Below are 21625 nucleotides of genomic sequence, written 5' to 3'. Positions count from 1 at the left end.
CGATGAGTTGCCACAAAACTTTATTCATCTTGCTTTATTTTGATTCATTTTTAAACCATTTTACATTCTTTTGCAACTTCTGACAGAGTCGCCGCTGCCCATGGCAGATGCTGGGTGGAGCGGAAAAAAAGTTAAAGTTTAAATCTGCGGCGGGTCCCACAATTCAGCCTCGATGGAAATAATTAATATTACAAAATGTTACACAAATTGCAATATTGCGCAGCCAATGAAAATGGGGGCCCAACAATGTAGTGGCTCTGGTCATAAATGTGAAAGCTCATGTATTTCCCTTGAAAAGGGTCAGCTGAAAAATAGTTTTTTATGAAGAAAAAACTTTGCTCACGCTCAAGAATCTTTTAATCGTTTAGTTTCTGGTTTTCTGGTTGGGTTTTTTGGCCAACGCATTTTTGGGAGCGAGCAAAATGTTTTACAAATATTTTGCGTCGCTTGTCTGAATTGAATTCAGCTGGATACGATGGCTGACTGAATCCATGTGCGGTCGGTTAAAGCTGCATGCTCCACAGATTTCCAAACGCACCTCTCAGGACTTTCCACTTTTTCCTGCTGTGTGTTTGTGTGTGTGTGTGTAACCAATATTGGTTGCTGGAAGCATTTGAGCAGCGCACGTGTTGTCAATGGTATTGTCGGTGGGATTACGGGATTACGGTGCACGCGTGCAACATTCAGCATGCAGCATGCAGCACACATCATAAAATATTAATTTGGACGCACTTGCTAAACCTTTGCAGTGATGTTTTCCATTACTATTTAAACTGGTCTGGTTTTTGCAGGCGAAACGAGTGCAGAAGTGTAAGCAGATTTTCACTTATTTATTGTATGTGCGGTGTGTACCCGAACAGACTCTGATTGATGATCGGCCTGGGAGGCCTGGGAGCGGGTTTTGTTTGGCCGGTTTACGCTTGAGAAAGTCGTCGTCTAGAATTGGCCAACTAAGCGGCACATTGTTATTAATTTCTGGTGACAAACTTTGCCATTGACTTGTGGCCAACAAGCGGAAACGACTCCCCCTGACCGCAGCAAAGAGGCACAAGGCAAAACGAAATGAAAGCCAGTTTATGAGACCGCAAAATCAATAACCGCTCTAAATGTAACAAACCAAACGGCCACAATGGAGTGTGCAGTGTTTTCTAAAAAGTATTATTGGGGCCAACTTCTATGCGAACACAATGCATGAATTATCTGCGAAGATTGGCCATCCTATTGTGAAAGTGCCTAAAAGCGAATTCATTTAGCGTCAATTAGGCTGGGAGCATGCCAATCGATGGCATAGAAAGCCCTCAAACATCCATCCGTCACTTGCAATTGACATGTGTCCCGTCCCGGCTGTTGGACAGATATCTCGGTGTGAGTGCCTTGAACCCAGGAAAATATTACGCTATGGGTGGATGTAGTATCAATGGAAGCCTGATTCTTTGGGTCTGATGCTGTGCAGGTTCTCCCCAATTGGTATGCATTGACGCTTCCGCAAGAGTCTTAGCCCGGGCCCTGTGCGAGGCAGCTGTTTTTTGGGCTGCCGCAAAATCGGTTGAATGTTGTCAATATTTGCGAACCTTTTCTTTGCATTTCATTCCAATCATTAATTTCACTTTTACTCATAAATATGCTAATTGTGTGCTCACGCTGCGCTCTTCCCTACTCTCCGTTACCAATTCATGACCAAATGCCGGCAACTTCATCGGACTGAGAGATTCACACTTGCCATCGATATTCAGAATGGGTTTGTTTGCATTACGCAATCTGCTTGGGAATTGGAAAGAAAGTTGAATAGGGTTTTCATAATCATCGCCCGATGACGACCGCAGCCAGCCAGCCAGCCTGTGGAGGGAGCTGTGGCCACGCCCCAGCGTCTGAGAGTGACAGAAACGTAAAGTAAACACTTTCACAAGCCGCAAGTGCATAAGAGCGTTACAAGCCGTCAAAACAGTGAACTGACTTGACTGGCAGAAGACAGCCAGAGCCGCAGCAGCCGCATCAGCCCCGTCGCCAGCAGTTGGCGACATCTCTGGTTCCTCATGGATAGACATTTTTAATTAGTTTATTTTATTTTATTTCATTTTGTTTAATCTTTTTAAGCTACATTGTGGGAACTTTTCACTTTTCTCGTGCGCGTTGTTGTGTCACATAATTCACTCGCCGCTGGTCACGTTTCTGTCACACATCGGCCAGCCGGCATCTGTGATGGGCTGACCTTTCACCCAGTGTGCGGTCCACCGCTGCGTAGGCTTCACTAATTGAATTGTAACCATCTCTCTTACCTGAGTACGTACTCAAAGTGGAATGTGAATGCGAGTGGGCTCCATGAAATGGGAGCGTAATGAGTACTACCCGCATTACTTGCATGCACGCGGCCGCTGATTGAAAGAGCCACAGAGTAAGTTGCATTCTCCGTGGTCTTTTGACATTTTATTTGATATTTTGTTTGTTCAAGGGACTTTCCGGAACTCTTTTGGCAACCTTAAAGCTTTGGTCGCCCTCTTGCCACACGCAACTTCCGCCGTGAATCCATTTATCTATGCATGTTTGTGTAACCATAATCACAGTTCGCCTACATTTACGCCCTTTTTATGGGTCATAGCTTTTTATGTGGTAGCCGTGCAGGGCAACAGAAAGCGGCAAAGGTTAAGTATGGTCTGGACTGGCTCGTTGGTGTCCCACAGATGGATACGAGTAGGTGCGGTGTTTCCATAGGAGTATAAGAGGTAAAGCTATTCTCGGCCCTTTTTCCTTGTGTGGATTCAGTGGATTCAGATCATAAACATCCTCACAGACCTACCGTGAAATGGGGTAAAATACATTAAATTATTCCTCGAGTTATTCATTGAACTAAACATTGACCTGCGCAATAAAAATAAGTTAATACTTGTAGCGTTAGCATATAGTATGATGTAAAATACAAAAATAAAACAAATATTTATTGGCAGAGGCACACTGCTATTTCGACTATCCTTAATCCCCAAACCCATATAAATTAAACTCCATAAGCCATTTTTACTTACCTTCCAATTTCCCCACCGGCTCACCCATTTCGTATTTATTGAACAGTCTGTCGATTGCATTGGATTTGTAAACAACATTTATTAAAATTCATTATGGCATTAGTGTAATGCCAGCAGACGGCAAACATTGAAATAGTTTATCATCATCGATTTATATAGCTGTAAGAACTGACATTTATAGTATTTTAAAGTTACTGCTCGGATAATGCTATTATATAGTATGTACATATGACAATTATTATTATTTTAATTGCGAAATGTGTGTGTACTTATTTATAGAAAAGAGTAGTCTAGTGTATGTATGAGCTATGTATTTATGTATGTAATTATTGCTAGCTTAGTCGAAAAGGTATCGAGGTCTCTGAGAGTAAACGAAAGTATGGGGGTTAAACAGAATTCAACGTTTCTTAGGAACTTTATAATGGGAACTTATTATCGACTTATCAAATACCCGAATTTCAGTTGGGGGCTCAATCAATTACTTTTCGGAATTCGATATGAAAATGAACAACCAAAATAGTCACTAGACTAAGTCTTTTTTTTGTCAATGAAATGGATGGTTAGGATTATGACTTAAAAATAGATTATCATGTACATATGTATGTGTGTGGTTTAGTTGTGATTTCTACTCGTTGTGTGGGTCTTAACTTAAGTGTTACTCAGCTTGGCTTTGGATCACTGGACAATATATCGTATTTATGTAGTAAATTCTAAAAACGAACTCCGTCCCTCCGTCTGTCCGTCCGTCCGTCCGTCGTCGCATCACTCACACGATTCTCACGGCTCTCGCTGCTCCTCCTCGGGGCCTGGATTGCACAATTCAGAAGGAAATGGAGTACAAGCACAAGTACATATGCAAAATGCAATTTAGTATTGTTCCAAACTGTAAATGTCCATATAAACTGAGTTGAGTCATATTCGAATGCTACTTAACACAAATAACGTCACAGCATGCCGGCAACACTCAGTAACTCCCACATGCAGTTTGTCGGGACTACAATACTCGTAAAATAAATTGAAAATACGAAGAAACGTAGAATCGAGGTCGGAGGCATGCACTTGAAGGGCGAAAAGTTACAACAGAAAAGGAGCAGCAGCAGCCAAATTGGCCAGGCCACTCACAGAGAATGGGCGCCTTGGAGCATGCAAATCCAATCGGCTTTTATATATATACACACACACACACACACACACAAACACACACACACACACAGAAAAGAATCTTAGGTCAGTGGGGTCCATGCACGACAGAACTTTGCTTTGGGTTAAGGCTAATGGGGTTAATCTGGGGATTAATCGGGGTAGGGGCTGGGGGGGGGGGGTTAAGGGCTGGTTGTGTGTCTTTACCGAGGCATCAGCTTGGTGACCTCCGTAGGCATGGGATTCTCGGTAAGCGCCACCGACTCGGTCATGGCGCTCCGCAGTCCGCATTCCTGATGTCCGGTCATGAAATCGGTGGCAGCCATGCTCACACCACCTGTGGCATCACCATCGCCACCGTTGGCACCACCCCCGCCGACACCGGCGCCGCTTTGGCCGAGCAGCTTCAGCTCGCCCTTGGATATGTCGGCGCCATGCTTGCGTCGCCGTCGCGCCGCCGCCGCCTGCACGTTGCAGCCTGTCGTGTGACCATTAAGAGCAACATTAGTGGATTCAGTGCAACGACATATGAGTTCTTGAAATTCTTTACGGAAGTTATCATTGAGCCATCCATAGAGCAGCGGATTGGAGCAGGCCGAGCTCATGCCAATCATGTGGCAAATGGCGTACATCACGAGCATATTCGAGGTCGGCCCCGACCCCGAGCGCTGCATGTCCGCGTACAGATTAAAAAAGTTCAGCGGCAGCCACGACACACCGAAGATGACGGCGATACTTATGAGCAGGCAGTTGGTGCGCTTCATGCGCCTGCCGCGCTCCACCTTGCGCTGCGACGAGGCCTGCACGGTGACGACGGTGATGCGGTTCTTCAGCTTGTTGTAGATACCGAAGTAGGCCACCGATACGATCAGGATCGGCACCAGATACTGCACGCACAGCGAGAATATCGAGTAGTAGAAGCGGCCGTTGCTGCTCGGCCAGTCCTCGATGCAAAACCTTATTTGCTCCTGCAGCCCAATCTGCTGCAGCAGCAGTGGTGTGTCCTCGCTCCGCAGCTCCTTGTAAATGAACATCGGCGATGCCAGCAGCAGGGCCAGCAGCCAGATTCCGGCCAGTATTGTGACGGCCCCAACAAACTGCAAACTGTCCCTGGTGGGGTACACAATCACCTGCGAATGGTTGGAGTTGGGGAAAGGAGAACCGAAAATATGCTAAACATACAGATATATTGAAAGGTAAAGGTAATTCATGCTAACATAAATATAAATGCTTCGCAGAAACTGTTACGAGTATGTCTTCCGCTTTATTGGTGCTCTATTAATATGTGTACACATTATGGCGGCTGACTATCGTCGGTTAGTCATTCGTTATGGCCAAATATTTACTCAAGCTGTATCGATTTTTATTCCTTGTCAGTCCAATTTAATGGCTACAAATTGATGCCATTTACGGCATTAACAACAGGGCATGACTCGCCCAATTCGGTTGGCCCCCATTTGAAATATTAGCGGTGGGGAAGTGACCCTGGAAAGAGGACTACTAACCTGATATCGGTCAAAGGCGATGGCCGTTATGGATATTGTCGAAACGAATATGCACAGTGCCTGCAGCATGGCGACTATTTTGCACAGAACGGAGCAGGATCCGAGGGGCCAGTATTTGGTTAGTATCTCCACAAGTGTCAGCGGCATGGTGACCAGGCATAAAAGCAAATCTGCAATTATTCCACACCAGTTAGGCGGAGCTTTCTTTTTGTCTATGCTGCGAAAGTACTCACCCGAGATGGCCAGATTGAGTATGAAGAGGTTGCGGGCCGTGCGCATAATTGGCTTGCGGACAACGGCAATGACTACCAATGTATTGCCCAGAGCCCCGAATACGATTAGGACGCTGTACATGCTAATTAGCATGTGGTACCAGGGGCTGTCCACTGCCCGATTGCTCAGGAATCGCTCGACAAGCTCCGGGTCCAGGGGTCCTCTCACCGTCTCGTTGAGCTCTGTGGCGTTGACATTGGTTGCATTGACGAGCGCATGCGATGCTCCAACCACTCCCACATTCAGATAGTCAAGGGGATGGTGCTCGTCGAGGAAGCGGACGCTGTTGCTGCTGCTGGCGAATTCGCTTAGCTTCTCCACAGCAGCCAGGGGCACCGATTCCGTCTGATTCATGCTGATTATCTGCAAAAGTACATGCAGAAAATGGCACATTATACGTCTAATCTAGGAACAAATGTTCAATCACAGGGTGATAGCCGCAGGCTTTGCGTGCCACATTACGAATGATTTATGGCGTTGGCCTACTGCACACGCCACATATCTATGCGGGGGCTGCAAACAACCTCAAACTTTATGAGTTTGGCTAAAAATACAAGGCAATAACAGTAACCGTACGAAAAGTTTTCTCGGTGCCAGTAGGTGGCTCAGCACGCGCCATCACTGGGTGGGTCTATGTGCATTTGACACGAATTGAAGCTCTGACGCCTCAGAGTTCCATCAGCGACCCGAAAAGGAACAATGTTCAAGGTCACCCCCCGACCATATAATTGAGTTGAGATCTCAGCCATTGATGGAAGTTCAAAAGCTTTTAGTTTTCGCATTGCTTCCTTGAGCACAGACAAAGACTACAGCCATGGCTCATGGTTCATGGCACTTGACTCGCACATTTTCTGGCAAAAGCGAAAAATCTTTTAAGGGCTGCCCCGTTCTTGCTTTTAAGTTTTTCCAATATTTTTGTAATTTGAAACTTTCGTTGTTCCCTGATTTCGCATGGGCATTGTGGCCAATATCTTGACTCCAACAGCGCTCCGTTGCCATGCCTAAGTTGGCTGGCTCTGTTTCAAAAGAAGCCACCCCAACCCCCACCGCTCTGCTCTGCTGTATCCATTATGCAGTAGATCTTCAGTGACAGACTTATGCATATAATTAGAGAAAGTCAAACAAGTTGTAAGGCGCTCGCCCCAGAGATTTTCCAAGCAATATGAATGCCTAATGTCAGCCATTTCCAAAGGACAGCAATCAGATACAGCCGCCTTATAAATGACGACATTTGCTAAAAATAATTGTGTAATTTTATGCACCAAATGGCAGCGCACTTGTCAGTATCGATAAAGGGCAACGGCACGCGACGAAGGTGGCACGAAACAGAATTCTTGGGGCGCCTAAAGGTATGCATTACCATTGACAGCTGCGATAAATGAGACGCTAATAAATCTCTCCAATCGGCTGCTTCTGCCTCCTCCTCATCCTCCCCTTTTTTTCAATCGAGAGCGATAAACTCCATTCATTGAGAATTGAGTGAGACGGATAAACAGAGCGTGTGTGTGTGCGAGCGGATTTATTTAGGGGAGATGCTGAAGACAACGTTCCCATGGAAATTTAATTTAAAGTTGTTTTAAAATTTAATTGGCAAATATTTGCACGGCCGGAAACTTTGGGCAGCAAACCCAAACATTCGAAAGTTAGTCCGCCCCTAAGTGATGAGTCTGCTGACCGCACACTCGCCAGTCCATCAACATGCTTGACTGTATCCATTCGAAAGCAGTTAAGGTTCTTCCGCCCCCACTTCTGGGCGGAGCTGGTTGGAGCTAATAAAAAAGTTTAATCTCGCAATGAAGAAATGGTTGCGTAGGCAGCCCGACCCAAAAGGCTGATCATCAATTTGTCGCAGAAGTTTCAATCATAGAACGGACCAACAGCATTTCTACGAATCGGCTGGCGGCTGGTTTTGGCGAGGTGAAAATTGAATTCTCATGTATTTTCCCCCGAGCAATAGGCACCGACCCACTAGATGAGATGTGCAGCAAATTCAAAGGAGCTGCGCGAAGCACCCTCCCGGAAAAGCTGGCTACAGGAGAATTATGTAAAGCAGCCTCAAGTCCTTGGCAGTTGTCACAAATTTTGTATAATTTCTGGAATGTCAACGCTTTCGGCACGTTCCTTCTCCTGGCTGGAGGACCCTCATCTCCCCGTTACTCTCGCATCATTGGATAAACAGAGCGTGACAAAGATTTTAAATGCCAACCCAATATTCCCAACCATCTCGAATCGGATCCCTACAGCTGCCGGGCCAGGGGCAGCTGCCTGTCGGAATTTTGACTCAGCTATTTTTGTGATTTATTTGTGCTGATGTTCTTTGTTTTGTGGGCGGAGCTGCCTTTCCAATGATATTTCTATAACAAGACGAATTTTATTGCCGTTTGTGCAATTTGCTTGCCACAAAAACATATTGCCCCTGTCGACTGACGAATTTCTCAATTTGTTATTGAGAGTCCTCCTCTACGCCCTTTTCCCTTGTCTTCGGCACCCAGAACATTTATTTAATTAATTGTTTTCGATTTAGGATGGAAATCCAAGGGGAGAGAGCTTCTCCCGGACTACTGGCCTCATCTGTTTTTCTGGTCAACTCCAATTTAAACACACAAGCATCGGATACGCATCAAGAGATCTGCGTATGCTGTAACATCTGTCCGAGTGAGAAAGCTGGCTTCCCCTGCGAATTAATCAACCAAGCTTCTTGCACATACTCGTAGACTAAGCTTGGATTTTCTTCTGTTTTCCTTCGTTCTTTGGTCATAGAAGGAATTTATACGGCTTAACACATCTTCGGTGTCAAAGATATGCCACAGAGTGCTTAAGTTTCACTTGTCTTAAAGGAGCAAAACATTTGTACATTAAGTTGAATCTGGTTTGCTATTTCTGAAGAAAATACTGTCAACGCAATATTAATTTATGGTATAAAATAATTTTGATTGGAATTTGAATATTCTCACTACAATCTTTTTAGCCTTGTTTCAAAATATCAAATTGCTGGCTTATTCCAGCAGGAAAACAAACATTATTTTCAAATTTTGTATTAAACTTTTAGCTCCGTTAGCAAAATGTTCCAAAGGAACTGAACTGCCATCAACTCAACCAGAATTCACCTACTTTAGCCACAGGACTATAAGAACACAATATAAATGCCAAATGGAATGAGCCCTCGGCAGCCATATGGCTAAGTCAGACAGATTGTGTGCGTTCCAGGAATAAAAACACACAAAAACGCACGGCCAAGCCAAGTCAAGCCACACCCGAGAAAACTTTTTCGTTTTGGGAACAAAGTAATTTCGTTCCATTTGACATCTACTCTGAAATGGCTTCTTGAGCCGACGAGGCGCTTTAAGTATTTATATTGCAATTACACTCACCATCTTCCCGGCAACGCTCCCACTGCCCCGGGCGTATTCTTCTGGCTGTCTCCTGTTTTCCGTTTGGATCTGGTAGTGACACGAGTGAATTTTTGTTTGTCCTTATGGCTGCGACGGCAGCATTTATTCATTTAGTCTGCAATTTCGAAATGCACTCGCGGGAATTTTCCTGCTTTATATGCTCTGCTCGAATGGAAGAGAGAGAATGATACAAATTCTGCTAATGTACACGGTTGCGAACAGTGTCCAGGGTATTGTTGAATTTTTAAGCATATAAGTGGGTGGCTCAAGTGTCCCACGCCCCAGAAATTTAATGATGTACCCCCTCAGCCATGTGTATGCATTTGCCATCCATTCAGTTGAGGCCTGACATGTTGGATGGCTCTGGAGCCCAAATAAACTTAATTAAAATGCTTCAAAAATTCTTCCGGGACAAACTTGCTGCGCTCGCAGCACAACTTAATCCTCGACGCTTGAAGAATTTATGGCAAACACAGGCCATGCCCCGCAGAAGTTTCTGCAAAATTGTTGTTCTTTGGGGCATCTTTGAGCAGATAATTTCGTGCTGGGAGGGGGTGGCGAGCTGCACATTTGCATGTATTGGTATGCATAACTTTCGGCACAACTGGATGCAGCTCGGTCTCTTGTCCCTGATTGCATTGCTCAGGCGCAGTTGTTCCCTGCTCCACAGCTGGGAAAGAAACTGAACTTATGCACAACTGAGCAACCAAAGGCACATAGCTCTAGGAAGTTTTGATGAGTCGACGGCCTAAGAAGCTTAGCCTCAGAAGTCTAATGAATATGAATATGAATATGAGGTGGTAGCACCTCTGGTAGCATTAATATTTAATACGAACTGAAGCAAGCCAGAAGAAATACGCAATTGAAATAAGAACTTAAGCTCTCTGTAGGTGAAGCTTTAATGAATATGTCTGCTGTTGTGAAGGCAGGTGCAGCTGCTCGTTTATAATCCACTTAATCATTTTATTAACAACTGTCTCCATATTGTCTTTAATATTTTTAATCATCCACGAAAGTCCATTAAGCGAATATCGATTGTGTTTCATTATTCGGAATCCATTAATACGGCCATTAAGCAAATTGCTTTCGGTTTATATCTGAGTGCACCATCCAGACACATCTACATCCACATCCACATCCTTCAATAATTCGCCGACTTTGTGGCGCTCGTTCTTCTCCCGTGTTGCATGCCAGACACTGATTTTCCATTCGATTCGTTCGAATGACCCACAACATCCTGCGCACATTCACTGCCCGACTATTCTGAGCCACTCGGAGGCGTAGTTTTCGTAAAAATATGATTTTCGCACCCAACCCCCGCACACGTCACATCGCATTACAGCCACAGAGTATAACGGTCCCGCGAGGGACCCACTACGCACTAATATTTTCATTCGATTACTTTGATTCGAAGCCACAGCATCCGCCCACGGGGCGAGCTCCGCGAGTTGCATTTAGGATTCATCGAAGCGCCTTCAGAAAATAATCATAATAAAGAGAGACACAACGACGCAGCGTCCGGCGGGTTATTAGCGAATTTCCGCGGCCCACTTTGGCAAACATTTGCGTTTACGTTTACGTCTGCGTTTACGACGTAGCGCTCACGGCGCTCTGCTTCTGCGGAATTTTCACGCCTTCAACAGTTTAATGGCGGCACCTCGTTGGATCGTTGGAAAAGCAAACACAAAACTTTTTCCACACGTCGCTGAGAGCATATGTACCTGCAGACAAATTTTTGTCGATCCAACGAATTTTGGGCGGCGTTCTGGCTTGCCGCATTAAAATGTTGAATAAATATGCGGCAGCATTTTCCTAATTTCGTTTTTTCCCCCTTTCGTTCTTTTTTTTTTTGTGTGCACAATTTTTATTACAATAATATTCAGCGTTTAGTTTGGGTGTTTACTGATCTCCGATAACCACACGCGTGCACAGTCAGCGACCATCTGTTGGCTTTCGGGGCGCATCCCTTGCTTATATAGCCTTGCCTCTAAACCGTTGCCGTTGCGATGTCCGTTGCCGATGCCGATGCCGCTCGTTGCGTATACGCCGCGTAAGACACAAGTCAGAACTGAACGTGACGCGCTCAGTTGTTGGCCGTCAACAGGCGACTGGGCATCGCTTTCGGGTTTGTTTTGGCCCAACAGCTGCGCAGAGCTTTCTTATCACTGATGTTAGGGGTTGAAGCAATCCGTAAAAGCTTCGCACACTGTGCTGAGGACTATTTAAAACGTTTATTTGGTGAGAGCTTCCATTTGTCTGCTCCAGCTGTGGGTATCTGGAGTAATTAGGCTATCAGTCAGCACAATAAAAGACTTAAATGGTGACTGCCAGACTCTAACTCTACAAAATCTCTTGACAATTACCCACGAATACTCTCAAGCAACACGATGTTCCCACGAGCAAACAAGCGAGATCTGGTCGTGCCACTTATCTTAATTGCAAACTGTAAATCCCCGGGCCTCAAACAATCTTTTCACGAGCTGACATTTGCCACGCTTATAATTTTTTTTGTACAATATAATTAAAAATAATCAGGCTAAATTCATTGAGGATCTAAGAGGCCCTTGGCATCCAGAACTGGTAGAATATGTTCCACAATTCTTTTGGCTTTTTCACAGGCATACATTGAGTCCTGGAATCGAACGCCCTCTGGAGTATTCTGATAAAGGTTCACGAACTCGGGCTCCTCTGTGCCCTCGTATACCATTATGGGTTGAAATAAATTGGCAATTAAAACGGCTGTAAAAGGAAAAACTCTTAGACCATATTTTTTTGTTGGGGGATGTCTCTCCACTTACTCATGAATCGGCGGCTCTCGAACTGAAGCTGATACTCGAGCAAGCTGGGAAATACACCCTTGTAGGAAAACTTATCCAAGTTCTGCTTCAGTGCATAGTAATGGTGCTGAACGAGTTCGGTTTCCTTCTCCTTTACGTCTTCTCTCAGCGAGGTGCTGAACAGGTAATGCAAATCGACCACCGGCGATGTCCAAGTGCTGAACTGAAAGTCTATGGGTAAAACCGTAACGGGATTTCCTCGGTCATCGTACTGGTACATGACGTTCGTGGTCCAACAGTCGCCATGGATCAGTGTCTGGAGGTCCTTTTCTCCAACATCCACAGATCGAGCCGCGTACTCCATTACATTGGCAGCAACGTGCTCCAGCTTGGCGCTGTAGCGATCTCTGAGGCTTGGTTGGGTGTTCACATACCTAATAAAAGCCCTGAACAAGCCCGTAAAAATCTCCTTGTAGCCTTTCTTGCCACGTGAGAAAAAGTGCGATGAGTAATTTGTGCGCAGGACCTCAGGATATCGTTGATTCAGGACTAAAGCTGCCGCATGGAACCTTGCGAGCAACTCTATCGTCATTTTGGTATGAGCCAAATCCAATTGCTTAACTCGATCCGCATTCACGTATCTGAGAGTGGCCAGATCCTCGAGAATCAGGATGGTCCGCTCCCTATCAACAACTACTGCATCTGCGGTTAGCTTCTCGGTGATTCCGATCTCTCGGAGCAGCTCCGCCATCTTGGGCATCACCAGCTCATACATGTCCATCTCCCGATTGTACACATCGTACTCCTGGAAAAGTTTCGCTTGGGTAGCGTCCTCTGGGCAGGTTTGCTTCAGGATATATGATTTGTTCTGCACCGTTCCATTCCCATCTTCGTAGTCTACGTAAATGCGGGTCATTACGCCGACATAGTTGCCCCCCTTTTCCGTTGCCGGCTTGGCCCACAGCTTAAGGACTCGCAGCTGATCATCCTTGCAGTAGGCTCTCAGATGGGTTTGGATGTACTCCTTTGTTAACCAAGTGGGCAGCATTCTGAATGTTGCTTCAGCGTCGAATTCTCAGACAAATCTGACTTCTCAGCCTCTGGGCGAAAGTTTATATGAAGACGAAACACGGCTCTTATCAGCCTAAAATATATACTACTTCAGATAAGCAGACTAAATGGCTTGGCGTGTCTCTCTTGTCCCAGGGCAATATCTTAAATACATCTTGTAAATTCGCTCGCGGGTCATTAGTACGATAGAGGGACAATCTTCTACTCACTTGTTCATTAATAATATATTTTATTCGCTTGGGAGTAAAATAATTAAACCACACGACGTCATCGTGACTTAGCAGAATACATAATTCCAAGTTACTTTTGCTGGGTTTAGATTTCCTTTGTCATGGTGTCATAGCCAGGCACACTTGCAGCTTATTATCTTAGATGCTTGTACCATATAAGTGTACATTATATTTTAGTAGATAGGATGTTTTAGTGCGCCTCAGCAGACGATTCATAGACATCTGTCCGCCCACGCTCCTTGTGGAAAAAATACGGACACAAGAGTCAAGGATACGCGATATTATAGATTATATTTATGTGGCTTTTTCTTATACGCAGGCGCATCCCCTTACAATAATTAATCCTGCTTTGATCCTTGCCTTTGTGCAGTTGTCTTTTTGGAGTCCTCCGAGCTATGAGGCGAACCAACGAAAAGCCTGTCTCTTCTTCTCTTGTTGACACTCCTAGATTTCCCACAAGTTAAAGAAGTTTAAGCAAATTTTTTAGCTTTCTATTCCAACTGCACTTTTATTGTTTACTGTTTATTTGCTAAGATTAAACATGAATTTTCTACTGAGGATCCAATAGGCCCTTGGCATCTGCCATGGGTAATATCTTTTCCACTATTCTCTGGACCTTTTCAGAGGCATACATCGAATCCCGGAAACGCATCGCTTTCGGCGTATCCTGATAAAGATAATAAAAATCTGGTTCCTCCGTGCCCTCGTACAGCATTAGGGGTTGTAATGTATTTGCAATAATAAAACCTATGAAAAGAAAAATGATAGAAAATTCGTACGGTTGTAGATGACACTTGACTCACTCATGAATCGGCGGCGCTCAAACTGAAGCTGATACTCGAGCAGACTTGGCAGCACACATTTATGGGAAAACTTTGCCAATGTCTTTTTCATGGCATAATAATGATACTGCACGAGCTCGGTTTCCTTTTCTCTTGCATCTTCCCTCAGGGATGAGCTGCAGAAGTAATGTAGGTCGCCGGCTGGCGACGTCCAAGTGCAGAACTGAAAGTCTATTAACACGACATTTATCGGAGTGCCCCTATCATCGTATTGGAACATGATATTGTTGGTCCAACAGTCGCCATGAATCAGCGTCTGGAAGTCCTTCGCGTCAACATCGACAGTTCGAGCTGCATACTCCATTAAATGGGAAAGGACCACCTCCAACTTGGCACCATAGCGATTATTAAGGCTGGGTTTGGTCTTGACATACCTCATGAAAGACTTAAACAAACTGGTAAAGATCTCTGCATATCCGTTCTTCTCCCGGCAGAAGAAATGCGATGAGAAATTCTTCGCCAGGAGCTCCGGATGGCGCTCATTGAGTATCACAGCTGCGGCGTGGAGCTTTGCCTGTAATTCCAGCACCAACTTGGCGTGAGCCATGTCCAATTGCTTCAATCGGTCAGCATTGACATACTTGAGAGGCGCCAAATCCTCGAGAATCAAGATGGAGTGCTGCCGGTCCACAGCCACACAGTCTGCGGTTAGCTTCTCGGTGATTCCAATCTCTCGGAGCAGCTCTGCCATCTTGGGCAGCACAAACTCATACATGTCCATTTCCCGGGTGTATACATCGTATTCAAAAAATATTCTTGCTTGCGGAGCTTCTGCGGGGCAGGTTTGCTTGAGGATGTATGATTTATTCTGCAGCGTTCCACTTCCGTCTTCGTAGTCTACGCATATGCGAGTCATAATGCCAATAAAGTTCTCCCCCTTGCCAGTTGCTGGCTTGCCCCACAGCTTCAGGACTCGCAACTGATCATCCTTACAGTAGGCTCTCAACTTGGTCTGAATAAACTCCGCGTTCAGCCAAGAGGGGAGCATTTTGGCAGACTCGTAGCGCAAAAACAGACGTCTACTCAGAGTAAATCACAGGTGCATACTGGGCTCAGTAAGAACTCTACGGTAGCGTGCGCTTCAAACAAATGTGTGCCTGTATAATTTATATATTTAATGGACTTTCATAATTCGTAGACGCACACCCTAGGTTCTGCTCTAGACGTACTTTATTATTGTTCTCAGGCAGGCAGCTTTTTACAGCTTTTAGTCGTCCAGATAGCGTTTTATAGTAGGTATTATTATTATCATCCTATTATTGCCCATTGTTTCCATATAGGGAATGAACCTCGGTGGATTTAGGCGACACCATCGCCTCCCATTTATCTTCTATTTAAACAGATCAAAAAGGGATAATTTAATTAAATTCAACTGCTTCAGCTTAAAGTCTCGCTCTCTTAATTTAATTGAATTTAACAATATATTTTACCATATCAAATGTCAAAGTGTTACTGCCACGTGCACTGGCATCCTGGTCTCGACCTATAGCCTGTTTATCTACAAAGTTAATAAATTCGGAGACTGTCAATGGCTGCTCTCTTGTCCGAGCTTATCATTTGTGGTTATTGGGTGGAAGTATATTGCAGTGCAGCCATTTGTTTGGTTTCGCTGCATGCTTTCATAAACGAGAGCAAACAGATGAGTTGTGTGTGGCGGGCGGGCGGGCGATGAGACAGTTTCACCATTAAATCATTTACATGTGTAGGCAACACAGAGCAGCCAGTTAGCTGGAATTCACTGGACTTATTTGGCATTAGCCAGTGCACACACATGCCTACATTCGATGTGCTCGTATGTGGACTTATTGATTATGAGCGTTGTGCGTAGTTCGGTGGATAAACAGTCAGGGCAGAGCCGTTTCTTGGGAGCCCGAAACAAATTGTTTGGTACACAAAAGCACGCCTCTGATAAGAAGCCAGTAAACATTGAACAGAAGAGCCGCCTGCATATATTTGGTTAGTGCCAGCTGTTCCAGTAAGAAGGCGTTGACGAGGAGACGCAAATTACAACTGAATCCGAATCTTTGTTGACTCTACCCATGCTGGTAGGCGGTCGGTCACTGCCTAATAGTTGAGTGACAAAATCTATACATATTTAACAGCATTTAACAGCTCTCAATCCGAAATTCCTTCAATTCCTTCTGGGTTATGCATAATAACAATTCTGTGAACGCGTTTTGTATGGAATGATGTGGTAATTGCTTAGGCTGTATCCTCTGCACCCTATGCTTAAATACTAAAGTTTACAGAGCAGAGATAAACAATTTGAATGGGACACAAGAGATGCTGGTTCCACTTATCTATGTGTCATTATTTTTCTGCCACAGGAAGACTTTTTTATTGGCTCCCCCCCACTGACTTAGCAAGCAGTTTGTTGTTTCATCTATACAAAACTACTTTCACTTTCTCCTGATAATAAAGCAACCAACAACTGCCACTATGTATGTTATTGAGTCATGAAGGCCATCCTGGCTATCTGTAATAATTCATTACTGTTGAATTTCATGCCCATATTTGCTGGCAGACCATGCCTAAATCCTATTTGCTCAATTAAGTTAAAAAATTTGGCGGAATTGGAATTGTTTCCAGGAAGGCAAATCCGTATTTGGATTGTTTGTTTAACGAAAGCAATGGCTGATAACTGATAAGAGGCCAATACCCACGCGAGCGGAACGTCTCTCACACGTTTTGGACTTGGGCCAGCTGTGTCTGGCGTGAGGCGTGAGGCGGGGGGCCGTTTGTTTGCTTTGCCCATAAACAAATTGTTTTATGCTTATATGAGAGGCTGTTTGCTTTGTAGAAAACACTCGCAGAATTATGTGGAGAACGTTTAAGTGGGTGAAGCAATGGCAAAATTCTGGGGAAACATCGATTCCCAGATCCATCAATCGAATTTTTATTCTTCAAATGGATTAATGCTGAATTAGATTTGCTTGCAAAGTAAAAAAAAACTACATAAATATATTTATTAAATTAAAATAAATTACCTAATTAAATTATATGCTAAACAACATCAACATCAAAGACGACGACGACGACGGACATGGAGGATGAAAATTTTACTAGGCGCACACATTCCTGGTTCTGGCTCGAATCCACTGCACTCTACTGCAGCCGCTTGCTAATTGTGTCCAGGTAGTTGTAGCCATTGTAGGCCTTATTCGTGGCCCAGTCCTTGCTATAGTTGATGCCAGAAATGTCATGCGGATTGCCAGCCCCGGAGCTGTAGGGGTTGTAGGAGTTGCTGCTGCCCACAAACTGCGAGTAGTCCGACGGCTCTGAGTCGTAGACATGCGAGTGCGTCTGCACCAGGTGGGGATGGATCTTGCACATGGTCTTGTACTTCAGATAATGAATCAGCCAGCCCACGCCGCCGACCAGCAGCACGTTCATGCCGATTATAGTCAATAGCATGGACACCAGAGTCATTTTCAGGTGAGCGATTTTCATCAGTATGACCAGTGGCAGGATGATGAGCCACTTCTTCTTCTTGCGCTTCAGACGTGCCTCTGGATGGGTGGGGGTAGGGCGAAAGGAACTTGATATCCGGAGCCGGAGAGAGATTAATGTTCACCTACCCGACTCGTCCATGACGCGGGCCCCTGACTCGCTGGATAGCGCCAACTGGAGGCCGTGGTTGCGCCCGAAGGTCTCCACCGCCCGCTTGAGGAACTTAAAGATGAGCGTCAGCTCGCTGTCACCTGCCGGATGGTGGGGAGAAGTGCGTAATTAGCCGAGTGAAAAATGCTTATCAATTGTTTATTGTTTGCACCCTCTCACCCTCTGGGGCGATGGAAGCGCACCAAGAAACGCCCAGCAATAAATTCCAGAAATTAATTAACACTCGCAATAAACATCCGCAACGGATAATCGACCACGGGGCCGCAGCATCAGCGGCTGCTGTGGATGCTGCTGCCACTGGAAGTGGATGCTGTCTAAGCAAAAGGTGATAAATTAAACTGCACCGCACCACACCACAGATACACATATACTCGTTTTTCGGTCATTTGAATGTCGCGGCTTAAACGTTAATTTCCTTTTGCCAACTGACCGGGGAAAACAACTTTCGTTTCGGGCAATAGGCCACCGAACACGGACAACGGACAACGGACCCACCTTCCAAGCTCTTGGCGTCGTTGAACACCACAATATCGTTGGCCGGCTCCCCCAACTGGACCAGCCGCAGGAGACGATGCTTATCCGCGGCCAAGTCGCGTCCATATTCGTTGGGGAAGAAGCCCATGCCGTTGGTGGCCAGTTTCCAGATCAGCTTCGAGGCCTTGTACTTAATGCAGGACATCAGATTGCGAGTGTCGAAGCACTGCCGCTGGTTGCGCGCTATGTAGGCATCGCTATGCGTCAGCAGCGATGGGCCCGCTCGGCCAGTGGATCGTGCGATGGCGGGCGTTGACGGTGCATCTGTGGCCTTCTGCTCCTCTGCGCTGCCGTAGTGGAGCAGTAGGAGTAGCATTAATGCCAGCACGATGCGACAGAGTAGCATTTTGTTGCCGATTTGAACACGAGACTGAGAGACTGAGAGTCTGAGAGTCTGAGATAGTTGGAGCACCGCACGGCTGACTGGACAAGACACAAATAGCAGCCAGAAGGCGCTGGCTACTCCTTTTATCACAGCGAGGCAGCCGCAAACCGAGCCACTGAACGAAGATAGCTGCTTGGCAAGTTGCAAGCTCGGCTCCTCGTCTAATGCTCATGTGTAGGCAGCAGGCAGCATGCAGCATGCACCGGAATCGCAATTCCTGCCGCCAATGCCAGCGCCAATGCCAATGCCACCAGGCTTTCTGGGTCAGAGTCTGTGGCAGAGTCTCCGAGCGCGGGGCATGTTGTGTGTCGATCCGCGATCGAACAGCAAATTGGATCGATCGCATTGTCGTCTGGATTATGAAGCCAGCAGCAGCAGCAGCTACATAGATAGTCAGCAGCCAGGCAACCACCAATTGACCGACTGCCTTCCCGCTGCGTGTGACTGAAAGCAAGAGCTGCAAACGAAAGTGAATCGACGAGTAGCTGCCGCTCCGAGAAACGTATGTATATGTATCTGATCGCTGATGGCTGATGGCTCCAATGCTGCTCGTACAATTAAAATCGCCTGGCGCCGCTCAAGACTCTGAGCGATCCAAACCAAATCAGAGCCATCCAAGCTGCAGGCTTGTAAATGATACCAATCGGAATAAGTGCGAATGCGCGTTTATGTGAGATTAAACAACGCTGGCGCCTTTTGTGGGGTACTGGCGGGTGCATTCTCCGGTTGCATCGTGCAATTTGCATATTTGAACGGAACACTGCACTTGGAATCGTTGCCCGTTATTAAATTGTATTTGTAGGAGCATGTGACTGTGTTCGAGTTCGAGTGCGAGTGCTCTGACCATCTTAATTACAAAGCCACAGCCACGTTGGATGCGAAAGTCGTTGTTGGTATTTCTGCATATGCCACTGCTGCTGCCACTGCTACTGATGATATTTCTTCTGCAGTTGCTCTCTTTGTGCGCTGTTGCATTATTTACTAGTGAAAGTAACAATTGGCGCTGTTTGTCGACTCTTTTTTTGTCCCCGTGGCACATCGACAACGCTTGGCATTCTTGGGCAACGTTGACTGACATCTCTGGCCATTCAATTGATTAGCTCTGCCACCTGTCACCTGTTGTCTGCACTCGCACCTAATGAGCATTAGGTAATCCAATCGAACCAGATGCTGTAGCATCTGTAGCTGTCTGTAGAAAGTTTTGATTTTCCTCGATCGGAAATTGCTCTAAATATTATCTTTAGGTGAGCAGCAAAATATTTGACCACAACATGGCCAACAATGATGGTCCGCCCCGCAACCATCACCCCCCATTTGATGGCCACATATTAAAACACGAAGCACACGCAAACGTGCGGCTATTTAGAGGATTTCGGATCTGCAGCAGAGTCCGCCCAAAACTACTTTTACTGGAGATTAGCTACCATGCCAGATGAACCGCCAACGACTTTGACTACGCAATTAAACAAATTGAACTAGAGAGGACGGAGTCTCCGCTCTGATCTGTTGGGCTGATGCAGCAGACGGCCGGATGGGATAAATACTGTCATGTCTCCACTGGTTAACGATTGTTGACTACCAGACAGACCTGGGTCATAAAAACTCTCTTACGGCCTTGCCTTCACTGGCCGCTTGATAGCGATAGCGAAATTTGTGTCCAGCTGCAGGCGTCTAAGTGTTTTTTAATGCATAAAATGCACTTCAGAGCTAAGGACAACTCTGGAAAAATGTGTGATATATTACTTTTGCATTTCACTTTCGATGTTAAAACTCTCTGACAGGATGCATCTGATGGGATGTTCGTGATTGTGCGTTTCACAGGCTCTTGCTCTGACTCTGGCGACATTGTCCATCCTGTCAGCTGTCAATGGGAAGTCATCATCTCCGTTTCACCCAATTGTCGCGCTCACCAGGGGATTCGATTAATTTCAATGGAGTGATAAAATCCACAACCAATACTCGTTTCCGCACAACAACGACACGCCTTGATAATACGCGCATATCATTTTCCGCTTATTGGCAATGGTGCCTTATAGTCGCATCTAACCACTCAATAAATCCATTTTAAACATCTATGAAAAGACATTACGAAGACAACATTCATATAGGAAATGGGATCTAAAATAAGTAGTGCATATACTACATGTACATTGACCAAAGCGCATAGCAAAGCAAGACAGTTATTTTCTGGCTTGTCACACGTAATGCAATGTCAGCGATGAAATGTTTCAGATTATTGTATTTAAGCTCAGTTCTTTTTATGTGTATATTTATAATAACTTCCCCCATGACCCACACACCACTTACTATTTATATTTTATACATATTTTCATGCCAGAATACTTAAATCGGATACCGGACTATTTCGAATACCGATTAATATGTGACGTTATATCGAAAATTTGGGTTTTCACTCTGACAAAAGTTAACGGCCATGAAACTTGGGCTTCAGTCAAAGCGCCATCTAGTGGTAAAAGGAAGGACTACAAAATCGAGTGGCGCCGCTAACAGTCGATTTAGCTAAGTTACAAAAAAAGTTTTCTCACCAATAGGTGCGCTAACGAAAGTTGTTGTCGCCATCTATGTGCTGATGTGCAACCTTAAAGGCTGTCTGATATGAAACTGTGAAAGCTGAGCTTGATATTAAAACTTGTTATTTAATTTTGATTCAAATACATCGACAGGTGGGTGTTGTAGCTGGGGCGGGAGGGTATATTATATTGAAACTATATTGGTGAAATTATTCGTGTCATTTTTTATACCCGTACTCAAAAAGAGTTAAGGGGTATATTGTATTTGTGGTAAAAGTGGATGTGTGCAACGCAGAGAAGGAAACGG

At 45.3% G+C, this 21625-nt stretch overlaps 4 protein-coding genes across 8 annotated transcripts; all 4 read right to left on the bottom strand.

The window, feature by feature from the left end:
- Positions 1-3082: 3082 nt before the first annotated feature.
- On the bottom strand, positions 3083-11696 carry LOC111081073 (neuropeptide F receptor). Of its 5 annotated transcripts, XM_022377007.2 has the most exons (7): positions 11049-11696; positions 9307-9489; positions 5896-6298; positions 5663-5832; positions 4708-5287; positions 4365-4635; positions 3083-3823 (listed from the first exon to the last, which is right to left on the bottom strand). In XM_022377007.2, exons 2-7 carry the CDS (start codon positions 9307-9309, stop codon positions 3784-3786), a joined length of 1467 nt encoding a protein of 488 aa, XP_022232699.2. In that variant the 5' UTR covers positions 9310-9489; positions 11049-11696; the 3' UTR covers positions 3083-3783. The 5 variants fall into 5 exon arrangements, with proteins under 5 accessions (XP_022232699.2, XP_022232698.2, XP_022232693.2 ...); XM_022377006.2 differs by having other exon boundaries at positions 3083-3900; positions 4365-5287; XM_022377001.2 differs by having other exon boundaries at positions 4365-5287.
- A 101-nt stretch (positions 11697-11797) lies between these two features.
- LOC111081074 lies at positions 11798-13202 on the bottom strand. The gene is made up of 2 exons (XM_022377008.2): positions 12126-13202; positions 11798-12066 (listed from the first exon to the last, which is right to left on the bottom strand). Exons 1-2 carry the CDS (start codon positions 13150-13152, stop codon positions 11870-11872), a joined length of 1224 nt encoding a protein of 407 aa, XP_022232700.2. The 5' UTR covers positions 13153-13202; the 3' UTR covers positions 11798-11869.
- A 682-nt stretch (positions 13203-13884) lies between these two features.
- On the bottom strand, positions 13885-15308 carry LOC111081075. The gene is made up of 2 exons (XM_022377009.2): positions 14209-15308; positions 13885-14152 (listed from the first exon to the last, which is right to left on the bottom strand). Exons 1-2 carry the CDS (start codon positions 15233-15235, stop codon positions 13956-13958), a joined length of 1224 nt encoding a protein of 407 aa, XP_022232701.2. The 5' UTR covers positions 15236-15308; the 3' UTR covers positions 13885-13955.
- A 2044-nt stretch (positions 15309-17352) lies between these two features.
- LOC111081077 lies at positions 17353-18748 on the bottom strand. Its single transcript, XM_022377011.2, has 3 exons — positions 18364-18748; positions 17826-17948; positions 17353-17756 (listed from the first exon to the last, which is right to left on the bottom strand). The coding sequence occupies exons 1-3, from the start codon at positions 18746-18748 to the stop codon at positions 17353-17355; spliced, it is 912 nt and encodes a 303-aa protein (XP_022232703.2).
- Between the last annotated feature and the right edge of the window lie 2877 nt (positions 18749-21625).

This window comes from Drosophila obscura, unplaced genomic scaffold (assembly GCF_018151105.1).
Source record: "Drosophila obscura isolate BZ-5 IFL unplaced genomic scaffold, ASM1815110v1 contig_192, whole genome shotgun sequence".
Classification (NCBI taxonomy): domain Eukaryota; kingdom Metazoa; phylum Arthropoda; class Insecta; order Diptera; family Drosophilidae; genus Drosophila; species Drosophila obscura.
This window is presented reverse-complemented; position numbering and strand designations above follow the sequence as displayed.